Source organism: Anabrus simplex, chromosome 6 (genome assembly GCF_040414725.1).
Source record: "Anabrus simplex isolate iqAnaSimp1 chromosome 6, ASM4041472v1, whole genome shotgun sequence".
Classification (NCBI taxonomy): Eukaryota; Metazoa; Arthropoda; class Insecta; order Orthoptera; family Tettigoniidae; genus Anabrus; species Anabrus simplex.
Window position 1 is genome coordinate 282,582,045 of NC_090270.1, and position 27,647 is coordinate 282,609,691.

The 27,647-nt window shown below is 40.9% G+C and overlaps 1 protein-coding gene across 1 annotated transcript in view; it reads right to left on the reverse strand.

The window, feature by feature from the left end:
• Cdc42 (Cell division cycle 42) overlaps window positions 1-27,647 on the reverse strand; it is a 98,698-nt gene that overhangs the window by 19,786 nt on the left and 51,265 nt on the right. The window contains exon 6 of the mRNA XM_067150446.2: window positions 16,381-16,524. Coding sequence (XP_067006547.1) covers window positions 16,435-16,524 — 90 coding nt within the window. The 3' untranslated portion in view covers window positions 16,381-16,434. The remainder of the gene's footprint in view (window positions 1-16,380; window positions 16,525-27,647) is intronic.

Consider the following 27,647-nt stretch of genomic DNA (forward strand, 5'->3'; position numbering starts at 1 on the left):
AACACTACTACACTACTCTAGCCTATGGATCAGCAAGTTATTTCGAACTTCAAGAAGCTATACACCAAAGCACTATTTCAGTGATGCTTTGAAGTTACCGAAGGAACAAACCTTACCCTCCAAGAGTTTTGGAGAAATCATTTCCACATCATGAGCTGCCTGAAGATCATTGATAAAGCCTGGGGTGGGATCACCAAGAGAACTCTCGCTTCCGCTTCGGGAAAGCTGTGGCCTGACTGTTTTTGGACGTGACTTTGAGGGGATTGTTGGTGACAATGAGCTGCCGATTATCAATGAAATTGTGTCCTTAGGGAAGACCATGGAGCTGGGGATGAATGACATGGACATTCAAGAGCTGGTGGAAGAACATAGCCAGGAAATGACAAACGAACTGATGGACCTGCATCGCGAACAATAGGAGGAGGTTATGGAGGAGATCTTGTCCAGGGAAGAGGAGGAGGAAAAGTCAATGGAATCTTCACTTCAACTGAGATTCGGGAGAAGTGCAAAATGTGGGAAACTATACAACATTTTGTAGAAAAACACCACTCGAATAAGGCTGTAGCAGTGTGAGTGATAAATCTGTTCAATGACAATCCAATGTCACATTTTCATGAAATCCTAAAAAAGAGTCAAAAGCAAGTCATTGGACAGGTTCCTCATTAAAGCTGCACGAAAAGAAAACAATTACAGTGAGCCAATAGATAGCAGCTGGTTCATGCTTTACATGAACGTACTTGCAGTTTGATGATAAATTTATATTCACAATTTTTAAATTTCGGTACCTCTCAGTTTTTTTATCATCTTCGTTATTTAATGATGTTAATAGTACCTTGAAGTTGCTCTTAATTCCAGTAGCTCTTCAATCTGGAAGAGTGTAAGTTCACCTTTGGCGTGTGTTCATATCACAGGTTTAATGAAAACTACTTTCTGTGATTTCTTGGCAGGTAGTCATTAATTCCAAATTTTCTTATTGGCTACTATCACCTGGATATATTGCTCACGTCATCAGCAACTTTCACGCAGATTGGTACTGATGATGTAACCTTTCATCGCCGTCTTCCCTTTGATTGGTTATTCTTTTTAATTTATTATTTAATCTTTTCTAAATTATTTGTTTATTATTTATTTCAGGACCTTCTTAAGAATTTTTTTTCTGTTTTTGTATTCTGTTATTATTCTCTGTAATAACTTAATTGTTAGTTTTCTAGCGCTATTCTTCGCCTTCTGCCTCTGGAATATTCCATCTCTCTACATCAGGGTCTCTCAAACGCCCAAAATCTCACGCATGCAAACTGAGGTGCAGAGTTCCTGTGCACAGTGCATCGTTCCCACTCGGCTCCCCCTCGTGTGTGCTTCTACAATTGTAGTGGGCTAACCCTTGTTACTCTCTTCAATTGAAGATCCTCTTCGTGGTGAGGGGGACTAGTAGCCCCTTACTTGCGATGCCGAATGGAGCCCCATTGGGTAACCGTTCGGTATACAAGGAGGAGGAAGCTAAAGTACCGCCCAACCCTAAGGTGTAATGCGACCCGTGCCGATGGGGTGCATGGCACATGGGAGATGTGTCTTGAACGGAGCCTTCGAGATACTTGGCGCCCTCTCGAAGTAAGTAGCCTTACCCAGGTATGCGGGGCTCTGCCTGGGCGGACATATATTTCCCTAGCTACTTGTGGGACTTGAATGAATACGGTAGCCATCCATAAACCAGAGAGCTCTTCTGGGGCCTCCGAGAGAAACACTAGTACAACAACAACCGAAGGGGACTCTTCGGAGATACCCTTGGATAGTTCATCTTTGACAGAGGGCTCACTCAAGAGGTGGGCAATCTACAGGTCCAGAAGAAGAAGAAACAGCGCTCTGGCGCTGAGAAGAGGAGATATAAGAAGGCCTTAAAGGCCCGGGAGCAGGCCAAAGAGGGCTTAACTCCGGGAGCTGAGGGGCCTTCTAATACCACGACAGTAACAACTGTGGGGGGGATCCAATGGGCACAAGAGGCGGGACCCTGAAAAGGGCCCAGCTTCTAGGGCACAGAGGACCCCACCCACCAAGATGCCAGCGGGGAAACGACTTCTGTCGGGGGCAACCCCAGAAGAAGACCTGCAGACCCGCAAAAAACCCAAGGTGGAATATGCCAGGATAGCTAAAGCTGGGATCAGGATGGCCATAGTACCTGTAGGATATCCTGACCAGCAGCTAATTGAGAAACAGATGGAAGCTGTGGAAGAGGCTATCACCAATCTGATAGACGAGCTTCCGGAGCAAGGGCCCATTAAGCCTCAGTTCCTGGATTGCTATCTGTCGAGAGGTGCGGCCGTCATTATAGCATAGAACAAAGCATGGCTTTCCAGTCTTGTTACAGGTATACAACCGTGGGAAGGAGCCAGGCTCACAATTGTGGGCATGGATAAACTTCTTTCCTACAAGAGAGTCATGGTCTGGATACCAGGACAACCAAAGGACAATAACGTCCTTTTGGGAAGAATGGCACGCCGGAACCATGGCTTAAATCCCACCAGCTGGAGGGTCTATGACCGCAAGGAGGAGAAGAGAGGTGTCCGACTTGTGGTCAGCATGGACTCCAGAGACGTGGAGAAAGTGGTGGGGAAGAAGATCTTCTGCGGGGTGCATGTGGCTACCTTCACCTTGGTGGAGGGCAAGCGTGACAAGCAGAGGACCAACCCCCCCCCCCACAGACAATACCGACACCAACAGGGACAAAGAGCGGGAGCCCGGACAGGAACCTGGGCCAGCCAAGCCTCAAGACTCATCGCGGGAGACGGAGCAGCACGTTCCGGAGACCGCATAAGGTAAAGTATTGCATGAAGGTAAGAATAATTACTTTCATACAAGCAAATATACAACATTGCATAGCGGCCTCTAGGGTACTTATTAGAAGTATCCAGAAGGTCAGGTTTTCGGTTACCCTGATACAAGAACCCTGGCTTAGACAGGGGCATATCATGGGACTAAAATGTGCAGGTTTCACTTTATTCAGTGGAATAGCAGAGAAGCCTAGAGCATGTATATTAGTTAAAGATCATAACACCTGGGCTATACCAGGCTTCATTACTAGAGACCTGGTAGCAGTTCTAGTGAGATATGAAGAGGGCGGACAGCCAAAAGACTTGGTTGTCTGCTCTACATATTTCCCAGGAGACTCTGAATCTCCACCCCTGCCGGAGGAGTTCAAGAGACTGGTGATATACGGCAGGAAACAAGGATTAAACCTCATAGTAGGATGTGACGCCAATGCTCATCACAGCATTTGGGGAAGTAAATATACAAACCGAAGGGGAGAGCACCTCATAGAATTTCTATGTACAACTGATCTTGAGATCATGAACATTGGTGATACCCCTACCTTCATTAATAATAGGAGTGAGGGGATCATAGATCTTACCCTGGGTTCCATGGGAATCATACAGGAATTTAAAGACTGGAAGGTTTCTTTGGAGCCTTCCTCGTCAGATCATAGACACATTGTGTTTTATATAGAGGGCTCCCTTGAGATCCCGTCTTATAGAAACCCTAGACGAACCGATTGGACGTCTTTTAGGGAGGACGTGAGGAGGGGACTGGAGGGAGGACCCTCAAATATAATTAAAAACAAAGAGGAGCTGGAGCTCAGTGTGAGTTCTCACACGGACACTGGTTATCTCTTATGAATTAAACTGCCCTATTGTTAAGGCAAAAAGAGTAACAGGAAGCTTCAAGTGGAATAGTTATCTTGAACACCTGAGGAGAAATACACGAAGGCTCTGGAATAAATGCAGGGAACTTCAGGATCAAGAAAGCCTAGATTCTTACAAAGAATCACAAAGAAGGTACAAGTCAGAAGTCAAAAAGGCTTCTAGGAAATCTTGGAGACAGTTTTGTGACTCCATTGAAAGTCAACATGAAGCGGCAAGGCTTCATAAAATTTTAACCTTGGATAGAAGGGCAAGGCTGGGCTCACTGGAGTCTCCTTCGGGTGGATACACATCCACAGAGAGGGAGACCCTGAACTTACTGGTTGATGCCCACTTTCCAGGTTCGGTAGTCACGAATAGTGAGGTAGAATCGAGCGGATCCTTCAGACCCGATAAAAGTCGCTGGAAGGAAGCCTCAGAGATTGTTACCCCAAGAAGGGTTAAGTGGGCATTAGAATCCTTTGCCCCTTACAAAAGCCCAGGGGTGGATGGGATCTTCCCAGCACTTCTTCAGGAAGCGGGGGGGTCCTTATACCATACCTGGTCAGAATCTTTAGAGCCTGTCTCACTATGGGGTACGTGTACTCCTTGTGGCGTCAGGTGGTGTATATACCTAAACCAGGAAGGTCTACATATACTAGACCTAAGGATTATAGACTCATTAGTCTAACGTCTTTTCTACTTAAGACCTTGGAAAGACTGGTGGACAGACATATCAGGGAGAAAGTATTAAGAGACTTTCCCCTGCATTCTCATCAACATGCACATCAACCAGGGAAGTCGGTTGAGACGGCACTACACCAGCTAGTTTCTAGGCTGGAGAGTGCCTTGGATAAGCAACAACTTGCTATGGTTGTATTCCTAGATATAGAAGGGGCCTTTAACTATACATCTTTGGGCTCCATAGAACGTAGTCTAGAGAGAAGAGGAGTGAGCAGCATGCTCATAAAATGGATTATGGCCTCACTGCAGGGCAGTCAAGTTCTGTTTACCCTCAACGCTGTAATGTTGAGAGCTAATATAGACACGGGGTGTCCACAGGGAGGAGTATTATCACCAACATTATGGTGTCTGGTAGTGGATGAACTACTTACCAGGTTAAATGTTGGAGGAATATACGCCCAAGGCTATGCAGATGACATAAGCCTGATGGCGGTAGGAAATTTCCCCAGCACGGTTTCCAAGCTCGTACAGAGCTCTCTACGTAGGGTGGAAAGATGGTGCCACGAGACAGACTTGTCGGTTAATCCCGATAAGACGGAGCTCGTGGTATTTACCAGGAGGAGGAGGCTAGACGGACTGTCAGAGCCTTTCCTATTTGGGAAAAAATTAGTTAAGACAACCTCAGTCAAGTACCTAGGGGTAATCCTTGAGGCAAGACTGAGTTGGAAGAAACATACAGATTATAAGGTAGATAAGGCCCGCAAGATTATGTGGGCTTGTGGCAGGGCCGCCGGGAAGACTTGGGGCCTAAGACCTAAGGTGGTCCAGTGGCTCTATATCTCTATTGTACGGCCCACGATCACCTATGCATCTTTAGTCTGGTGGCCAGGTTCGGAGAGTAAAACTGTGACCACCAAGTTAAACAGTGTCCAAAGACTTGCGTGTCTAGGAATAACAGGGGCACTGGATACTACACCATTATGTGCAATGGAGGCCATCCTAGGTTTTCCCCCCTTACATTTATATGTTAAGGTAATAGCGGGAATGAGTGCCTATCGCCTCTGGTCACTCGGAGGATGGTCCTTCAAAAACCCGAATAGAGGTCATGCCTCTATTCTTACAAGGCTTCACCAGACTTGCCCTATGACAATGATGATCGGGGATCTGATGAAGCCTAGCTTTAACTTGAATTATAAATTTACAGTGGTGATACCCACAAGGGAGGAGTGGGCCGCGGATGCTGGGGCCCGTCTTAAGTCTGGGGGCTGTACACGGCACGCAGATGGCTCGCGGACGGAGACGGGCACAGGCGCCGGAGTCTGGGGGCCTAAGACAAGGCTCTCCCTTCCTATGGGTAAATATGCTACTGTTTTCCAGGCCGAAGTATACGCAATACTAGCCTGTGCTGTATATATATGGAATATGCCTGGACACAGAAGACACATCACTATTTGCAGTGATAGCCAGCCAGCGCTAAAAGCACTATGTGCAGTTAAAACAACATCAAAACTGGCATGGGAATGCCAAAGGATGTTAGATCAGCTGTGTGAATTTAGCTCAGTTACCCTATTATGGGTCCCTGGGCACACAGGTATCAGTGGAAATGAAGAAGCTGACAAACTAGCGAAACAAGGCTCAAAAGGTTCTTTCAGAGGACCAGAGCCCTTCCTGGGAGTGTCACTCCGAAGCGTGAGACTGGTAATATCCCAGTGCACAAACCAGTCTCACTTAGATATTTGGAAGAGGTTAACTATAGCAAGGCAGGCACGTGAACTTATCAAAGGGCCTAGCCAATAGGACCAGAATGAGAATGGTAGTTGGACTGTTAACAGGCCACAATACCTTACAGAGACACCTACACATCATGAAAATCACCCAGGATCCGATGTGTAGAAGATGCGGTAAGGCGGAGGAGACCGCGCATGTGTTATGTCAGTGCGAGGCTCTTGCAAGCACTAGACACTGATACCTTGGCTCACATTTTGTGAGCCTGGAAGACATCAGGAATGCCAATATCTGGACACTGGTATTCTTTATAGGAGCACTAGGGCTGGACTAGGCAAACCCGTTTAAGGGGCACAAAGGGTCTTCATAGACCTACGTGTGGAGCTCTGCGAAGACAGAGCTCACCCATTTCTTATCTATCCCACTCGGCTCGGACCAATGCTTCGTCTCCGGGCTTCTTGGCTAAGCTCGGCTCTGATTTGGAGCGCTACGGAGCAAGTGAGGAAGAGGGAGACAGGCGTGAGGAAAGAGAGAGACAACACTATTGCTCCAAATCGAGGAGTGGGGGTCTGCACTCTGGTCAACCAAGCAAAGTCGTCTTTTGCACCGTGCACAGTGCATGCACCCTGAGAGGCCCTGCTCTACATTAATGCAAGCAGGAGACTTGCTAGCTTACATTCAGCCACCAGAAGGTCAACTACTCGCCAGCGTAACTTGTGCTCTCGCTGCAATTCTAAACCACTCCAAAATGTCAAGATAGCAGCTAGCATAAACTTCAGTCACCACTGCGTGGCAAAGTTTTTCATGTTCAACGCAGAAATACATCAGAAGACAGTTTGGGCTCTGCATTTAAAGACGATTCATTCGCCTGCCTTTCATTGTATTTGCCAGTAGTATTCAGTCCTCGTGGCTCTTTCTTTTAAAATATTGCCTACGGCTGGTTCGTCTAGCCGCTGTATCACCTGGTCTCTTTTCTTCCGCTAATCATCGAAATTTTATACCTGAAGGCTCTAAATGCTATTTGCTTTTTTAAACCATGTTATTGGACCTCATTTTTTTCTACCTGGAGAAGCGCTACAAATTACGGAAAATCTCTTCAAGACCCTGCGATTTAGTTAAATAGTCTTTTTGAACATTTGTCAATCATTTTTTTCCTGTCTATTTAAATTTAAATTTTTCTTGTAATCTATAATTCACTTTAACATTTTCTTGTTATCAAAACTTTTGTAACTTAAATTATGGTTTGACATTAGTCAGCCTGCAATATAGTTTATATGGTTTTCTTTCGGCTTATGCCGAATTTTTCTAGTTTCAATAAGACATCAGTTTTATTTACATTCAATATTCAGTATCCGTGGCTGTTTAGCTCAAGGCCACGCACTTAACTCCCTTTCAAAATTGTAAAAATTTTATTCTTTTAATGTGACTATTTATTCTTAATATTGTTAAAATAAATAGTGTAAGTGCTGTTCCTTACAACCTGCTTTTCTGTTCTTTCTTTATCCCCAAAAACTATTGATCCTTTCTTAAGTTTTCTCCAGCAGTGATTCTGTTAGTGATATTCGTGCTACACAGTAACTCTTCTCATGTCATCTCTCGTCTTCCTCACATCAACAATGATTCTATTGTAAGGTAAAATGCAGTTTAATTTGTTTTACATTATATTTTGTTTTAGAAATGTTATGTGAATAAATATTTTTGTGTTGTGGACGTAATCAACCACGTTTCAATTGTTTCTTAATGTGAGAATTTGACAAGTATGTTGCCGGAACAACTTATGCTCGCAATCCAAGGTTCCACTGTATATCTATTGGATAAATTGTTGTGATTTTTATCATTAAGTTATAATATTCTGTGAAAAAGGAATATGTAATAAAATGGATTATTTCAAAGACAAGTTCATTTGATACTTTTTAGATGGGCACACGCCTTTCATGGGCCTTTTTGAAGGCTATTTTTTTATTTTTGCTATTGGTTTTACGTCGCACCAACACAGATAGGTCTTATGGCGATGATAGGATAGGAAAGGACGAAGGGTGGGAAGAAAGCGGCTGTGGCCTTAAGGTACAGCCCCAGCATTTGCATGGTGTGAAAATGGGAAACCATGGAAAACCATCTTCAGGGCTGCCGACAGTGGGGCTCGAAGTCACTATCTCCCGGATGCATGCCCACAGCGGTAACTTGCCCGGTTTTTTGAAGGTTGAAAGAAACTTCAGGATTGCTAAGCAAATGCGTTGTTCAATTAAGGTGACTGAGTAGCGAGGGGAAGGAGGAAAGTAGGAGGGAGAAAATCACCAGTGATCATATTACTTAACAGAACACGATCCCTCCTACTTCACCTCTTTCCATCCCTACTTAATCACTTTAATCCAAACACACTTGCTTAACAGTCCTGAAGTTTCTATTAATCTTCAAAATGGTCACATGAAAGAGGCATGTTCTCTTCAAAAAGAAGTGTCAAATTAACATATCTTTGGAGTCATACATTTTATTACGGTATATATCTTTTCTTTAATCGAAGAACATTTTAATTTACTTCATGATAAAATACACTCAGAATCTTTAATATGTTTCCATAACACAAGAACAATTTATTAAATAAACATATTCTAATTAATAGCTGAAGAAGGTCAAATAGACCAAAACATGTTCTTTTATGACCGCATAGGACACTTTAGTCAGTTCACCGTTCAGGTCCCTTTGTAGGGATTGTTCAGGTCTTGCGGTCCTCCCAATACTACTTCAGACGCTCCGATCTTCGGGCCCCTTCCTCGGTTGAAAACATACATGTTCGTGGTTTGTTTCGTGTACGGGTAAAGCAGAGGTATTTATATTTTTTAAAGGTATTCAACGGTGGAAAATATATGATATTCCACTTAAAAGAATAATTATTTTATTTGCAATTCCCTCTTTGGTTGCTTGAATGAGGTCTTCAAGTGTATATTGGACAGAGCATAGCTGATACATGTGTGGGGTAATTTGTTTTACTCTGCAATCACAAAGTTCTCTCTGATTTCCTAAATACCCCCACTTTTTGAGATTGTCCCTAGATCTTCCAGAACCACTCCTCAAAAAATTAAGTGACCTCCAAGTAGCTCAGCTGAGCTGATGTCCAAGAAGTGGAGATTCATGAGGTACCATCCACTCTGAAAGGTGTTGTAATCTACTTCGCCACAGGTTTCAGCGTGCTTTTGCTTGCAATTTGTTTGAAGGCCTATGGTTTCACAAATATCACCGAGACTCTCTTGGAGAACAGCAGACTTTTCGTTGAGTTCCAAGGAAGGAATAGTAGATGGAGAGACCAAAACAATGCCCTTCCACAGGGTAGTATTATCTCGCCTATTATCTTTAACATGTATATGAATGACCAACCATGAACTCCTTCTCACTAGGAGCTTCATTTATGCTCATGATCTGGCTTTGGCTGTGCAAGGTGATAATTTCCAGACTACTGAAGGGATACCAGCACTATCAACTTATTATAAGAGAGAATGATTAGTTCAAAACCCTGCATTACATCTGAAGAGCCGGAAGTTAAAAGACAATCAACTGTAGAGTGGGGGAGGGGGAATTATTGCCTTTTAACGAAGTACGGAGTCACACTGGACCGGGCTCTAACATACAGGACACACTGCACGATTACTGGACAAAAGGTCTCAGCCCAGAACAATATTCTTCATAAACTTTGCCACCCCAGTGAGACGCACATCCAGCAGTACTGAGGACATCTGGTTTGGCTCTTAGTTTCTCCGCAGCAGAATACGCAAGCCCTGTGTGGTTCAATTCGGCTCATACAAAGTGGGTGGATGTAACTTTGAATGAAAATTGCAGAGTAGTTACAAGATGCCTAAAAGCAACCATAATGTGAAACTTCACAGCCTGGCTTTTATTGCTTCCCTGGATATTTGGAGGGAAGTGGCAGCAAAATATGAAAGGTCAAAGGCGGAGAACAACAGGAGTCACCCTCTATTTGGACTTCGACCACTTCCTAAAAGAGTAAAATCAAGATGTCTCTGCCACTTAAAAGAATATTAATCTAGCAAAAGTAACTGCCACATGAAATTGCTGAAATGAGTTATGCTAATAAAAATGTGGATATTTAACAGTTAGACTAAGTTTTGTTTAACTGCACTATAAGAGAAATCTTTCCTCACAAAAAGATATAAAGAAAAAACATTCTTAAGCCCCCTACTTCATTACTACTTTTCCCACACCCCAGTAGGGTTGTGGGAGCAATGGGTATTACACATCCCCAATGCCAACCTTTTATGAATGGATGTATTCAACATACTTCTGTAATCATAGGTAGTGTGATGTGTAGTGGGTGGGGAATAAGACAAACCCAAACATCCAGTCCCCATGCTAGAGGAATAATTCACAAGACGACTAAAATCCCCAATGTGACTGGGAAATGAATCTGAGACCCTCTGAACCAAAAGCCACTATACGAACCCTTCAGTTTTAAAATAACTCAAGATTAGTTGAATATAGAATTATAAAACACAATGCCAACATGAGTATAAATAAAGGACCTACATCTAGAGCAGAGGTGCTCACGCTGGGCATTCCGTCCCGTGGGCGCACAGCACTGTAAGCAGGCGATGAGCATTTGCTATTCAACCACAGTGAGGCTGTGGTTATGTCATAGGATGTGAAGGTTGGGTGAAGTTCTCCCAGTCACTCTCGATCACTGTGATGATACCCAAGTTTGAAATGGAGGCAGAAAATAATGAAGGAAAGAAGGGAGAAACCCACATCATTTTCAATTTACGATGTAACAAATAAGTTATAAGCTACAATAAAGAGTTAAGCATACTCCCTCAAATATTTTGTAATGTACATGATGAATTACAATTTTCACCATTAAATTTAAAGAGGTGCTTTAGAAACATTTCTAATATGGAGTTAAGATGGATAAGCTGTGGCTTGTGGTTGCTTGGGTTTAAGTTATCTGATAAACACACCAACAATCCAATTATGCTAACCGGGAATAACATCAGTTAGGTTATTCATTTCTGTATATCTATTTGGTAGATACATTACATTGTTGATGTACTTTAATCTTGGATAGTAAAAATCTATGTCTTCACTCGTGATGAAACTCCCTGGCTATCTACTATAATCGGAAGCTTGATAAGTTTTAAATACTATTTTCAGAAATTCAATGAACTGGGAAAGTAACAACACTACAACACTGTGCAAAATCAAGCAGTAAACATGCTGAATTATGTAAATATATTGTGCTTTGCTGAATGAATAAGAATTTTACTTTTTAAGAAATGGAAATACTGTCATTCCCATCCAAGGAATTCTAAATTGTAGCCTGTATGCTTAAACCTTGTACCTTTATGAACTGTAACAAAAATGCACAGTTTTCTTTGAATGTATAAATATAAGAAAAAACTGACTTTATATCGAGTGCCGTAAACACAAAACCGTAATATCTTGAAAGGGTTGCTTCTCTTGCGATTAAAGCGTTTAAAAAAATACTGTACCCCAATCAGCATTTTGCTGAGTAGTGGAGAACTTCCTAATCACAACCAAAAGTCTCTGCTCCTTTTTTCCGCAAAGTGTGTTTACTCTCTCTCTTCAATGTGACGTATGCCTGCTACATAAGCTGCCTGCATTTACATCAGGCCATCCCGGTCGCACTGGGCTAGCCTCAACCAGTGCCCAGCTGAGCACCTCTGATCTAGAGCAATTAACTTACATGACAAGAAAATTAAGGATGTCCCCTATAAGGCTGATGTAGATACATTCCATGTTTGTATTGATGTCTAAATCCAATTTCTGTGTTATGTTTGAAAGCTCCGATGTGTTCTGCGTCATTCGCTTTGAAATTCAGCTCGGTTTGAGCAATGAAGAATTCTAGAGATACCTTTCCTAACCCAGGTGTTATGAGTTCTGATGGTATTCTATCTTTAGTTAACACAATATGCGATACTTAGTGTGATACAAATAGCAAAAATGAAAAAATAATTCTTTTAGTTTATTTGAAACTTTAGAACTGCTTTTATAAACAAAATAGAGATTATATTTTGTATGGCCAGGTTTACCCTGCTATCGAACGGAGAAGACTGCACAGCAACCAACTACTATCTGCATTTTAGAAGAAGTTGTGGCAGCTTGTAAGTACAGCACGGGTAACAGCTACTACACTAAGCTACGAACATTAGTCACGATAAACAGTGCAAGCTCCCTGAAAGAGATGCGTGTTCATTATTAAACTGTTTATTATGCAGTACTCCCAGCAAATGTGTAAATAAAGTGCAATTGCACTACCAGTTTGAAATTTCACAGCAGCACCATAGGTCACAAGAATCACCAAGGACAGAACTGAAGTTTCTGCCAGGCCTTGAGACTTAAGTCTGTGCAGCAGCCATACTCACCCTCCACATCCCTTACCCCGCATGCACGCGACTTCTCGTCAGACGATCATAGTAGATGTCAATTTTGGGGACCCTTAGTAGAGAAAATGCTTTTGAAAACCGCTTATTGATACAGTACAATGCCTATTTAGCGTTTTTACAGAGACCTGATTTTATTAACCTTAAATCAAGGTTTTAGTAGAAAGCACATCTTTTCCAGAAATTGTTGGCTGTATTAACATAAATTGCACCCTCACACATTTACACAGTGATAGCCATAAAACAGAGATATTTAATTACAACTTTGTACCGTTTGTGTTGAAGATTATTATTATTTTACAATTGGCTTAACGTCGCACCAACACAGATAGGTCTTATGGCGACGATGGGATAGGAAAGACCTAGGAGTAGGAAGGAAGCGGCCATGGCCTAATTAAGGTACAGCCTTAGCATCTGCCTGGTGTGAAAATGGGAAACCATGGAAAACAATATTCAGGGCTACGAACAGTGGGGTTCGAACCCGCCATCTCGTGAATGCCAGACCACAGCTGCACAACCCTAACTGCACATCCACTTGCTCAGTGACAAACAGTTTTCAATAAAAATATATAAGTAGCCTGGGAACATGTCATTGCCAATCGCATCAAGATAATTATAAACATCCATAGGAACCAGTGCAGCTTCACAACTGGAGTCTCAACTAGTGATGCAATTCAAATTCTCCAAATAATGATGGAGAACCATTGTGCACTTCACAAGAATTTCTACAGGGTTTTCATTGATTTAGATAAAGCGTTTGACTGCGTTCCTAGGGAAATCGTTTTGACTGTACTGCAACACCAAAATGTTCTGGAGGAATATGTGAGGCTTATCCAGGACGTGTATGTTTGACCCTCTTCAAAGGTGAATTATGGTTCTGGTATCTCAGGAAGTTTCCCTGTTGAGGTTGGTGTTCATCAAGGTTCAGCACTGAGCCCAATCTTATTCAATGTAGTTATTAACTATCTCACAGAACAACTGATGACACAACTACCGTGGACCCTTCTATAAGCAGACGACATCGTCCTCGTTGGTGAAACATGCGAAGAGGTTGAGACAGCCTTAGAACTTTGGAGAAAAGCTTTGCAGACGAATGGACCCAGAATAAGCCGTTCTGTTCTGTAATTTCGCCAAGCCAGAAGTTCAAGGTCCACTCAATACAATTTTCTTAGCGGGTGAACGACTGGCAATGATGAATAAATTCGAGTACTGGGCTCAGTTATTACCACCGATACTACGATTGATGAAGATGTGAAGCATGGCATCAACTTTGGATGGACCAAATGGCGTTTGCTGACAGGCGTCTTATGTGACAGGAGGATGCCTATAAAGCTCGAACGTAAGATATACAAGACTGTTGTTAGGCCTGCCCTCACTTACAGCTCTGAGTGTTGACAAGACAAAAGAAGCGTTATCAGCAAAGGCATGTAATGGAAATGAGGATGCTGTGATGGTAGGTGGGTGTCACCCTCTTGGACCAAGTGCGCAATGAGCATACATGAGGATCATTTAATACGGCTCCATCAGTGAGCAATTGGAGGTGAGGCATTTGCGCTGGTATGGACATGTACAACGTTGAGATGAAGATTATCCCGTTAACAGAGCTCTTGCAATCGAGGAACCAAGAAGAGGATGTGGATATCCAAGAGCAACATGGTGGCGTACAGCCGAAAGGTCTTGAATAGAAACGGCATTCCAGTGGTGGAAATATCCAACCACAGGGATTACTCTCTAAGGATCAGAAGAGCTGACCCTGAATGATACTTGGGAGTGTCCATTGTGGGCACACATACGGCCAGAAAAGAAGAATGTAAGTAGTCCGTAAAGTTGTGTTTTTGTGTGCTATGTCCACTTTTATTGACGTCCGAAACGGGGGAGGAGCTTACGGTCAGCTGTTTCCAATATGGCGGCGAGATAGTGACGGGAAGTAAACATGACAGTGATCGGATGTGCGTCTGTAGGATTTATTAAGTGTTCAAAATGTCTTTGGTGTCGTATGCGCGACTGTTGAGAGTTGTCGGAGATTTCACGCGTCCATTGGTGGATGGGGAAGAAATATTCAAGCGTAATTACTTGATATGTGTAGGTAAAAAGTTTGAAACCGAAGATGAAACTGGTGTTGTAGCGTTGTCTTTACAATCATCCCACATCGATTCAAAACCGCACAAAGTTAATGTTGTCTTGAACAAGGAGGTGAAAATGTGAAGTGCAACTGTATATATAAAGCGGGTTTGTCAGAGAAATGTTACCGTTGACACGCTGATTCACCTTAACAGTTAAGCTACTGTAATTTTCCACTATTAGAGGTTATGGAGTAATTTCTTGTTGATTTGGTCCATGCCAAAGCCTTAGCCACGTGACGGGGGAGTTAACCTGTTTTGTAAACTGTAATCTTGGGGAAGAAAGAAAATAATAATTCTACTAAGTAAATGTTGTAAAGCAAATAAATCCTAGGCTTTATACAGGCTTGTGTTGGAACAGCCCACATTAACTTAATGTTCTTCCATTTTTACCATCAGCACAAAATTTAGAACTTAGAACCGACAATAATAAGTACAAAAATTATAACTACCTACAGAATATGCAGACCAAAGTTGGAAAATTATAATTTAAGAGTACTATAACCTCTACAGTCACAGCTGTTTGGGGTTGAAGAATACTTGGTTTGTCCAATTCTACCAAATAATTAGGTTATGGCTTCTAATTTAAGATGACCGGGCGAGTTGGCCGTGCGGTTAGGATCGTAAAGCTGTGAGCTCGCATCCGGGAGATAGTGGGTTCGGACCCCACTGTCGGCAGCCCTGAAGGTGGTTTTCCGTGGTTTCCCATTTTCACACCAGGCAAATGCTGGGGCTGTACCTTAATTAAGGCCACGGCCGCTTCCTTCCCATTCCTAGACCTTTCCTTTCCCATCGTCGCCATAAGACCTATCTGTGTCGGTGTGACGTAAAACAAATAGCAAAAAAAAAAAAAAGTTAATTTATGATGGAAAAATACTACATATTTTCTTTCATTGTTAGAAGTATTTTATAGGCAATTTAAATGCAGCGCTTAATTACTACCAGTTAAAGATATTACTCACATGTAGATAGTTAATTTACTGTCTGCTGTTACACATATGAAGAAGTTTACCAAGAGCGGATTACATTCTATGTGCGGCACAGAAGTATTAGGCTACAAGTTTATCAGTATTTTTGACGTAGCTAAATCTTTGTGAATACAAATTAGAGACAATAAGTATCAATGAGTACAATAAACAGTACCGATACCTACGCTGTGGAAAGAAGTCGTCTTCACAAGAATGCAGACTGCACACTGTCATATATCGCGTAACGCGTTTTCCAATTGACAGCGCGGAAACCCATCTTTCTCTCTGAACTTTTTGTACAGGAAAGTAGTGAACAGATTTCGCATCCGTTTTATACGATTTGCAACCGTATACAGAGCAGTACCTCCTCAAATTTGACAATTTTCTTTCTGTTTCCATCACGACGTCAATGCTTCGCCATGTAAATAAATCTCACCAGTCACTATGTTGCAGCTTCAAAATTCTACCGCGTGGCTGCGCCATCCAACTTTTCTGACGTCAATAGGGAGGGCTCCATCGATGTCATCAGATTTTGAAAGGAGTCTGTGACAGAAAGTTTAAGATTCCTGCCCTAAATCATATAACCCTGATACTTGCACCACCTAATCCTTGAGATCATTACAGCAGTCACATAAGTAGCGTGTTTTCAAATAACTATACATTTTTATATACAAATCGCTTGCTGTAAAACGACTGAATTTATTGGATTCAACACGAGAAATAATCCAACACGCAACATAAATGAAAAGCAAAATCTATATACCAAATAATACCAGTCTCCCTGAAGATCCATAATTAAACTCACCCTGTTTTACTTTCCCCCTTGGAGTTCTCGCCCATATGGCACTGTACAAAGCTTTTACAACAGTACACACTTTCTCCTCTTGACAGGTTCTGGAGGTTCTAATGCAGCCAGAATTGCTTCATCAAATACATTTTTCAGCCCTTTCTGGAAAGAGAAAACATTATTTAAAAAACATTAACAATTATGATAAAAGTAAAGGTCACCTAAAAGAGGTATTTATAAAGTCAGGGGCAAAGAATTACGGATGTATGCATTTCTGTACAATTATCCAAGTTAACACTTGGTTTGAATTAGCTGCTGTACCCATCACTGATGGGTTAGATTTTATACAAATGCAGCACTAACATCTAACAGAGATGAGTGGCACCAGGAGAGAGTACATTTTAAAAATGAGAAATAATGTAATGTTACTGTTGACCAGTAGGAATTACAAGGAAACCATTCCATCTGCTAATCTCTGATCTGATTGAGATTTGGTGCGATGACTTCAGTAGGAATGTTTTATTCAGCAATATCAAAATTAGATGCCCAGTCGTATATTTAGCACCTGTTTTGGGGTGTCGAAGTTTGCTCATTTAAGCACTGCATAGGCAGGAGTAGTGGCAAGAAGCAAGTAGAGGTGGGGCGGCCGGCCAGTTTGTGTGTCATGCTCTCGCTCTCTCTAACCCCCCCACTCCCCCTCCCTGTCTCGCACACCTTACTTCCCTAACCTTGGCAATTGCTGCCGCTCCATGAGGCGAATGCGACTGTTCCACCCTCAATATATTTTGCAGTGTTTGTGGAAATGCTCAATCTTCATAACCGTGCGACATGTATTGGATATATTTAATTGCAATGAGTGGTAAGTTGTTATATAAATGTTATATAGATACTATGTATGCCTATATATAAGCAATTACATGGCGTTACTATTTACTCATGAGTACTTGGTTGTTTTTAACTGTGAAAAGATGTACGTTCAGTCCTCAGTCCTAAGGCTGGTTGGATTCTCAACAGCTCTGCTATCAGCTGTCATAGATAGCTTAGGCATCACTGAAGAGGCGTACTAGGGAAACGAGGAGTGAGGTAGTTTCCCGTTGCTTTCCTCACCGAGCCAGAAGTGGCTATTACACATCAGTCTGCCAAGCCCACTGAAATGCATTCATCAACCAAACCTATGAGCAACATTTTCACACCATTCATAGCAGGAACTGGCTGCATAAGGAATGGCATTACTAGCATCACTCATACCTTAGTCACTTTCACATTGTCAAAGCCAAGGATAAGACTGAGACAGGTCAATGAAAGTAACAAAATTGCTCTAGCCTATAACACAAGACAAAGTGCACTATAAACACTAGGTTCCACCAGCAAAGGTAATGTGAAAAAATGATCTCATCCTGCTATTAATAAGGGGAAAATTGTTCAAAGCCTAATGGTGTTATTTCCCGAAGAAGACCGGTAGGAAACTGCAACGAACAAAGCAGAGGCTGACTTGGCTTTTGAGATATATGGTAGTTTATGTGCATATTCATTTAACAAACCCAAGGGGAAAAACCACATTTTAATAATTTGTTACTGCATTTTTTCAGGTCTTATGCAACGTGCTAAAAACGTGTCTGTTGACGAAATTACAGAAGACTCGCTACAATTTCTTGATCCCGATCATTCTACCGATGATATTATTGAATATGAAAGTGATTTCCTTAACGCCGCGGGGAGCAATGATGAAGATGTTAAAGACAGCATGCCGGAAAAGAAACTGAATTTTATCAACATTTCCTACAAAAAGAAATCCGTAGATTACTGGCGAAATGACTGTGGTAATCAAAGAAATATGAAGTCTGTTATGTACATGTACAGATGGCTAAAAACTCTATCAGATATTTATAGGTAGGAAAAACTTGTACAGGAAGAAGGGACAGAACGTGACAAAACCCAGTATGTCATCCGAGAAACGCTGCGAGATTTCAAGGATTCAAATACAAAATCGTCCATGATTATTATTTATAAAGATGGGCACATCAAGCAGCTCAACAAGTAAATTTTCCTTCTTTCAAGGCTTCCAGTTCGTGGGTTGATAAATTTAAATGGTTTTGTAATATTGGGTCAAGAAAAACTACAAAGTTAGTCATGAAGCGATACTCAACTTATTTCAGCAGCATTGTTGCAATCTGGAATAAATTTTCGAGTGGTGTAAAAGTCGCAATCGGCAAACATGGCCTCTCTAATGTTTTCAACACAGACCAATCAGGGTTCAGTTTCGGATTCTACGGTGGCAGGACTTTACGCGAACATGGGGTCAAGACTGTATTAACCAAGGCACAATCAACGCACAGTTATACTGTGCAGCCTATTATATCAGCAGATGGACGTCCTTTTGACCCAAGTTTGTTCCAAGCACCAAATCTCTATGCCGTTGCCTCTAAATCCAGATAGACAAAATTATATTTCAAGAGCAGCTAAAAAATGTATACATTCTCAATGTACCTGATAAAAGTGTGCTTATCCTTGACTCGTGGACGGGTTAGACATTTTTGTTACACAATCAGTTGTCTTCTCCAAGGTTTACAAAAATGTGGAAATGTGTGTGGTACAAAGCAGAATATGTTCATGACAGGCCAAGACCACTTTGAAAATCTAATTTCATTTTGCTTTCATTCCATGGATTTTGACATTTCATAGCTTCTTGCAGCAAACTGCCTTTAATCAAATGCTCAGGGTGCAATTCTTGTTTATGCCTTAACCACTTTTCCTACAGTATTCATTTGTGTAATCTGTACACTGCACAGAAAGGGTAATGAAAGTTACTTAACCCTTTGCCATGCAAATATTTTCCTTGAGAAATGTACCTTGGAATGCAATTATTTTTTCTACATTTTATGTTATGGATGCTAAAATGGTTACAATGGCACACTGCATCAAACTAACAGCATTTTGTGTTAGAGTTTAACTTATTACAATTAACTGAAGTCTTTTAAGGTATGGTACACCTTGAAACATCCAACCACATGGAGGGCAACTTTGCATTTGTTGCACTTGAAGCAAACTTCCTTCCGGATTCCACGCTCAAAACAGACTACCTCTCCTTGATGTGGCTGATTTACTTGCTGTAGGAGCAATCGTTTAAGGAAAATGGCTCCAGTGCCTTCCCCTTAGTCTCATTGGTGTGCTACCTTGAGATGGAACTCCTATATTGGCGTAATCAGGAAGGGCGACATCTTCCAGAATTTTATTTGCATATGCATTGGTTTCCTTGCAAATTCAATCCCAAAAAGTGTCAGTAAGGAACTCACTCACGTCATATTCTGTAGCATTATCACCCAGACGCCTCCTGACTACAGTATTTAGCTCCCGAACAACTGCACACGCATTGCCTTTCAGAAAATTACTGGCCAAACTCCATTTTAAATTGTTCGATGCGGTGAGGTTATTGTACAAAGTTATCTTCATCCTCAATATCACTTTCACGAGTGGAGTCACAGTTCTCAGACGCACTATCACTGCTAAAACTACTATCAAATAATTCTGAGATATCTTCATCACCACTATCAAGCGGAAATTGCAGAATTCTTTCAGCTTTCTCCTCGCGATGTTTACACGACCTCTTGCTCCGTGGTAGCATTCATTTCATGAACAAGATGACTAAATTTAGAAGCAAAATAAACATTGACAAACTAGCCTTCGGATATTAACATTGGCATCTAAACTCGCTAGAACTGTCTAGGAATGTAATTCTAAAGTACAACATCACATTCGAAAGAAATCGGTACTCAGACAGACTTATTTCCGACTTGAGTACGCGGGGACGGTTGTACCCGTCATTGCATGTTAATGAATGGAATTCTTGACGGCTGTACCCGTCATTGTAGCAGAATGGGTTAATACAACGGAACATTTATTGCAAATAAAACAGTTTTCTACGGAAGATGGTATGTTCGAATTCCACTGTTGGAAGCCCTGAAGATTGTTTTCCGCTATTTCCCATTTTCATGCCAGGCAAATGTTGGGGCTGTACCTCAACTCTTTGCCATCCCTACCGCACCAGTATTATCACCTGCCTGCTGTGCTGAACGCTCCAAAGCGCTCGTCACACTCGTGTTCATTAGAAGTTATGAGAAATACTGAAGGGTCTTGTGAAACCACACTGTACTCCCTTGACCCAGCAAGTTGTCAGGACCATGCTGACACCATTTCCTGTGTGTATTTCCCAAGCACACCTACTTTATAAACATCATCTTTCAGTAAGAGATTAGGCCTATTCTTGTTCAAGTTCACACCGCGTCGTCTAATCGCGGAGTTGTGTTGAAAGGCATGAAAGAATGTGAAATTGAGTGGAGATGGTGAGCTTTCTAGTTGTGGTTCAGAACTGTATTCTGATTAATGTAGTACTGATAATGATTCCAAGAATAATGAGTATGAACAAATATTGCGTGAAGATCAAGGGACAGGACTACAAAGAACTAGTGATATCTGGAATCACAATATTAGTTCTGATGAACTGAAAATATGGGAAAACAATGCCGGTCCAAATCACGATTTACTTTCTGGGAGTTCAAAAAAAGATTTTTTTGAATTATTTGTGGGATCGGAATTTTATGAACTAGGAGCAGGGCAGATGAATATTCATGCTGAATATTTACAAAGAAAAACTGGCACTGTTAATACTACCTGGCAAGACACTAACACTGATGAAATGAGGGCATATGTAGGAGTTCTAATTTATATGGGATTGGTTGTTTTACCTGAAACAGATGATTACTTCCTAGAAAACTTTTGCGTGTGCCTGTTAGTAAAGCAGGCAATGACACTGAAACGGTTTAGGAAACTTGGGCAATATTTACATCTAAGTAGTCATGTAAAGGGCCAACACAACAAGATGAACAATTAGAATATTCTGTACAAAGCAAGACCAGCTCTGTAACTTACCAAAAAATTCAGAATTTTGTATGCACCTGGCTGGGAACTCTCAGTAGATGATGCTATGATAGGTTTCAAGGGAAGATTTATCTTGAAACAGTACCTCCCAGGGAAACCCACCAAATGGGGCATATCGAAGCATGGGGTATTGTTGACTGGAAATGGCTACCTTCTGAAATGCGAGATTTACAACGGGAAGAAAGAAACACGGTACCAGAATTTATTATTAGGAAAGCAGATGGTTTTACACCTGACAGTCATACCGGGGAAAGTGGCATCGCGTTTAATTTCATAACTTTTTCAGTTCTGCAAAACTGATAAATTTTATTGCTAACGCATAACACCTACAGTTGAGTGAAAATGGGGGTAAATAGAAAGGGTTGGCCTGATCAGTTTAGGAAACTTGCACAGATGAAACTCAAGCAGAGATAATGTAGGAAAATGCAAAATGAGGATGTAACAGCAACAATCTGGCAAGATAAACGTACTGTTCTTATGCTGTCAACAAATTCACATTCTGTGAATGATTGTACAGTAAAAAATAAACTGGTAAAGGCAATGAAGAAACAGGAATTTTGGGTCCTTGTACTGTAATAATTTACACAAAACATATGGGTGGCGTGGACATCTGTGATCAAAAAAGAATACTATGGCATTGGGCAACTAAAACTGGTGGAAGTTTATTTTTCATTTTGTGATCAATGTCTGCGTTGTGAACAGTTTCATTCTTTATGATATGAGTAACCGACCACCTCTCACAGCTCATGGAAACAGACAGCTGAACTTCCGGCGCAACTTGGTGCAACAGTTGATCAGGAACTTCACATCCCCCAAACGTACGGGCAGGAAAAGAAATTTACCCATTGGCTGTCCATCCCTTAAATTATTTCATTGTCTTGTGAAGATACCTTGTCATGCCAAAGTGTGTGCTTTGTGTTTACAAATGAAAAATAGGGCAGTTTCTGGGAGAGGCAAATAAACAACATTCAAATGTAAGCAGTGCGATCTACCACTACGCAGGATGGGGTGCTTTTTGGAATATCATCAGGAGTGAAATGTGGTTATTCAAAATTAGGGCGAGTACACATTTACATGCACTAATCATTTAGGACTGAAATGCAAAAGAAATTACATTTATATCTTCATTCGTTTGACTTCTAGTTATTTTCTCTTAAAGAGTGGTATTTATGCTGCTGTGCCTATTGGGATTTAAAGGACTGTCAGAAAACACTGTAATTACGGCTGGACATCTGCCTTTAAATGGGGAACGACAAAGGATTAATTAAGGCCATAGCTGCTTCCTTCACTATCCTAAACACTTTCCCATCCTTGCATTGCAGAAAAAACCTTTGATGTGTTAACGCAACGTTAAAAAAAAAGCTTTCTGCGACAATAACTCGTTTTCCTTACACGGTAGTGCGTCGGTGTTTACATACTATGTATATATGTACGCAGGACTGCGCGGTTTCATTCACCGCATAGTGCCAGTGATTGCTGAGACTAGGGAAGTAATGTGCATGTCTGAGAGAGAAGTGAGAGAACAACACATGAACTGGCCAGCCACCCCACCTCTGCTTCCCACAGTTACTATGCGGTGCTTAAATGAGCAAATTTTGACACCCCAAAAATAGTTGCTAAGTACACGACTGGGCATCTAATTTTGATATGGCTGAATAAAACATTTCTACTGAAGTTGGCGTACCAAATCTCAATCAGATCGGAGATTAGCAGATGGGTTTTCTTGTTAGTGATGTGCTGTACTTTTGTTTTTGAAAGAACTTATGTTTCGAGAGATATTTAGAAGTTTGTGAAAAATGTAATAATCACAAATATTTTCATTATTATTCTTCATACAACTGGCTGACCCTGAACTTAACAACACTTTAGGGAAATTCTATAAATAGTTCTTCTGCAACATCATAACAGACAAAAACTGACCTAATCTGAGATAAAAATGAAATACAAGGCAAAAATTTGAATACAGAAAATTATAATTTAATAATGCAGATAACAGAACTCGGGAATCTGAAACAAGTAGGATGGATTAAGGAAATTAGAGAGGATATGGAAGAACTAGAAATAACTCTGGACGATTTGCAAAACAAAACAGAAAATTTAAAGAAACTGAAAAACATAAAAAGACTTAAACCAAAAGTAGTCAAACGACATACAATGAAAAGGGTATTTACAGATGAGGAATGACAGAAAAGATATATATATATATATTTTTTTTGCTAGTTGTTTTACGTCGCACAGACACAGATAGGTCTTACGGCGACGATGGGACACGAAAGGGCTAGGAGTGGGAAGGAAGTGGCCGTAGCCTTAATTAAGGTACAGCCCCAGCATTTGCCTGGTGTGAAAATGGGAAACCACAGAAAACCATTTTCAGGACTGCCGACAGTGGGGTTCGAACTTACTATCTCCTGAATACTGGATACTGGCTGCACTTAAGCGACTGCAGCTATCGAGCTCGGTATAGAAAAGATCAGAACAAATGAAAAGCTACTGAGGAATTCAGAAAGACAACTTATTGAAGATGACGTGGTCCAATGAGGCCGTGAAAGCAGAAGATAACAGTTTAGTGGCAGGTAGAACAGATTTAATTTGCAGAAAATTATGCACTAAATAAGTCAAATTGTTTTAAGTCCTGTATACTCTACCAATACCATGCAGTCCAACAACACTTGGTGCATTCAATGCATGTGGACAATTTTGAGTACTCCTTGGCTAAACATCATATTTCTTTCACTTTGTCATTTCTAGCCCAGGTGATTGGAATCAAAGCTACATGTCTCACAATGGACGAGTACATTCATGGGCTAGCTAGGCATGTTTACAGAAAAAATAATACAAAAAGTAAGGAACACTCTAGAAATTGTCATAGAATCTAAAATTAAAACAAAATTATGCATTGAAATAAAGACTGAGACACACTTGTAATGAGCAGCACGAATGCATTACGTCAAGAAAGAGAAGGCAATGTAGCAGGATAATATGGACTAGGACAAAGGAATGGAAGTTGGCTGGTATTATTCTGCATGGATTATGAATAAGCCCTGACAAACATGGCTAAAAAACTACAAAACATTTATTTATTTATTTATTTATTTATTCCTGACTTACATTTGTGGCGAAGTTACGGCTCACGGCCCTCTCTTACACTTAACCACTATAAACAATAAAATTTAATAAACATAAAAATGGTAATAAACATAGGAGAAACTGAAAGACACCAAATAAGATTCAGAAACCAAAGTACTGAACCGCTAAGATCTTCCCAAGTGCAGATGTTGACTGATTATTAATTAGTAGTCATGAAGTACTGACTGAAGATAAAAATGAAGAAACAGAAAGCGATGGAATGCTGCCAGTATTGAATGGGGATTAACTGAAGAGGCTCACAGAAACATAACAGATGATGAGTGGTCCTGATTTAACCATGTTGGTTAAAATAATCAATTCTGGTTCTCAAGGTACGAGATTAGTAGAGCTGCTGTTGAGATGACAGGAAGGAAAATAAGACCATACAGGAAGCAATGATGGTAACCAACAAGATAGCAGACCTGGCTGATAAATAGCAGATGTGTAAGAATGCAAGAAGAGAGCAAAAAAGAGTACAGTGCAAAGCAGCGTATGAGAAGTATAAAACTGTGAAAGGTTTTATAACCATACAGAAGGTAGATACTGCATTCAGGAAAATCAAATTAGTGGCCTGATAAATCAAAATCAACAGTCATCAATATATTGAAAATCCAACTTTGCTGCACGAGGCATATACAGAACACTTACGGTCATGGTCTGCCAGGCAGAGACCTGCAAATATTGGCAAACCGATTGAGTTCACAAAAGCTCTGGCGTCTGAATTGAAACTAGATGATGATGGATGGAGTGCAGTCATGACAACCTTGTATGGGATAAAACTTGTTGGTGATGCTGCTAGTGAAAGTGGTGTTTGGTATATGTAAACAGTAGGTCTTACAGTGGTTGTGTTTTCAGGAGATTAGTATGGTTCTTAGTAGAACAAGAGGATAGATATGGCAACAGGAGCAGACAAAATTAATAAATGAAAATGAAAAAAATGATCATAGTGATAAGTTATGGAATAGAATTAATAAAATAAGTAGAGGAGGTAGAGGATATTACTAATGAAGTGTGGGCTGATCATAATTGTTAGGAGTACATGATTCTTGGATAAACAACAGAACGCACATGGATATCACGGGGGGTCTGGAGATACGTATCCCCTTCTTAGATGAAGAAATATTAGAATATGAGGTTGCAGAGATGGTAGGAAAGGCCAAATGTAGAAAATTGGAATAACAAACGAGTTTTGGAAAGAAGCTGGCAGGGTGCAAAATCAGAAAGAAATGGTGGTGGCAGGGGAGGAGTTGGGGAGGGGGGGGGAGGAGTTGGGGAGGAGGATGGTAGGACTTAACTACTAGTGCTTATTTCAGATGGGGTAGGGATATATAATTCCCCTGTAAGTAAATCCCCCCCCCTCCCAAGAAAAATTTAAATTTTAAATCTTTTGTTTGAATTATGTTGTTTTAACGATGATGAACATTAGGAAGTTATTCCAATCGGCCAAGAATTTTATGAGATACTGTTCCTTTTATAAGAAAGGGCAGACGATGTGCGATTTGTCCTGATTTATTGCTTTATTAGTGGAATCTTCCTCTACTAGGGCTATGTGCTGACTGAATAAATTTGTCAGTTTGTACAATCCTTAAGTGAATATTGTCCTATTGGCTACCTATCAGAAACACACCCTTTCTAAGTAGTACAGGAGTGGTGTAAGCTCGAGCTACTTAGAGCAATGACAAGGGAAGAGGGCTTCAAGTAAGTTATATTTTTGCCTGGGTTTCAGATGGACTTGCCCAAGTGAAACATGAACAACAAACTGCAGGTGCAGATTTCTTTTATTGCTAAAGGCCTATATCTATATTGTATTACTGCTGATCTTTTATGAAAATTTGCACAGTAAAAATCATTAATTTCAGTAATAAATTGCGTGTTCTACATTTTTCTCATTATTTTATAACTAAGGAATTCCCCCCGGGGGAATTTTAGTGGGGGGAGGAGGTGACCTTTGAGATAAAATCGTCGGTGGGGAAACCCTCCCTTTCCCCACGATTTCGCACTCTGGAACCTGGAAATATTAGTAAAATTATTCAATTATTCAGTTAGATATTAGAATCTTTGGAATTTCCTAAGGCATTGTAGATATCCAATCTACAAAAAGCGTGGTGAAAGACGTAATCCAAAGAGGCATAACATTATTGGACTCCGTCTGTAAATTATATACAGGAATTTCGGCAAATAGACTGATGAAATGGGTGTTTAGAATTTTCCATCCTCTTGAGAGAGAGTGGTTTCAAGATAGCTAGATTAACAGGAGAAACATTATGATTGTAAAAATAATAATAGTTAAACACACCAAATGGAAAGGAGGAAAACTACATGTAACGGATATAGATTTTGAACAGGCCTTTGACACAGACACCAGGGGCGCACTAGTCGTTACACCTGTTAGGTGTATCTAGAAAGATGATACAAGATTCAACAAGCCATCTGTTCAACATTCAGTCAAGAAGCTTACATAGGCCATTTGTCAGGCAGATCAGCACACAGCTTTTTAAAAACTTTTGCATCTTTATCTTGTTTTGGCATAAGAATTCCTCCAAACCTCTGAGTTGGAAAAGAATTCTTATTTACTACTGTACCTAGTAGGGCGAAGATGATACAGAGGCTTTTATCACCTAATTGCTTAACACATTCACGCCCATCATCTGAGCTGGCTATTTAAAGGGCTGGCCCAGCTATTCAGCTGTTAGTGGCAGAGCAAACAAGAGCAAATTCTTTTCACAAGTTCTAAACTGAACAAGATATGGAAATAAAATTTTCCACATACCTTAATGAAGTCCTCTAGTATCTGTGTAGGGTGTGGTAGGTAATTTCACACTTTCCTGGGTGAATGGGAACACCACACTTTCCAAAAAAATAGCATGTTTCACTATTAATTTTATGTTTGAAGCACACTTTGCGCCTTCTGGAGGGGAACTTGACTTTATTTGATCGTGGAAACTTCAAGAGAATATGCTCTTTTCTCTTCCCATCTAACCTAAATGGCTGATCCTTGGCCGGTGCTTTTTAGGCGGCAAAATCACAGGGCGTTGACTTGGAGCTGATGATGCAGATGGAGCTGAGATGTCGGAGAGAGGTGACTGCACTTGTATGTCGGGTTCACTTTCCCCCCTCCCCGTTTGAGAATTGCCTGGTGTTCCTTTAGATCTTTTGGTATACCCGTATTTGACCGTATTGTTGGTGTAAGTTTTCAACTAGCAATAATCGCACACGCCTGAAGT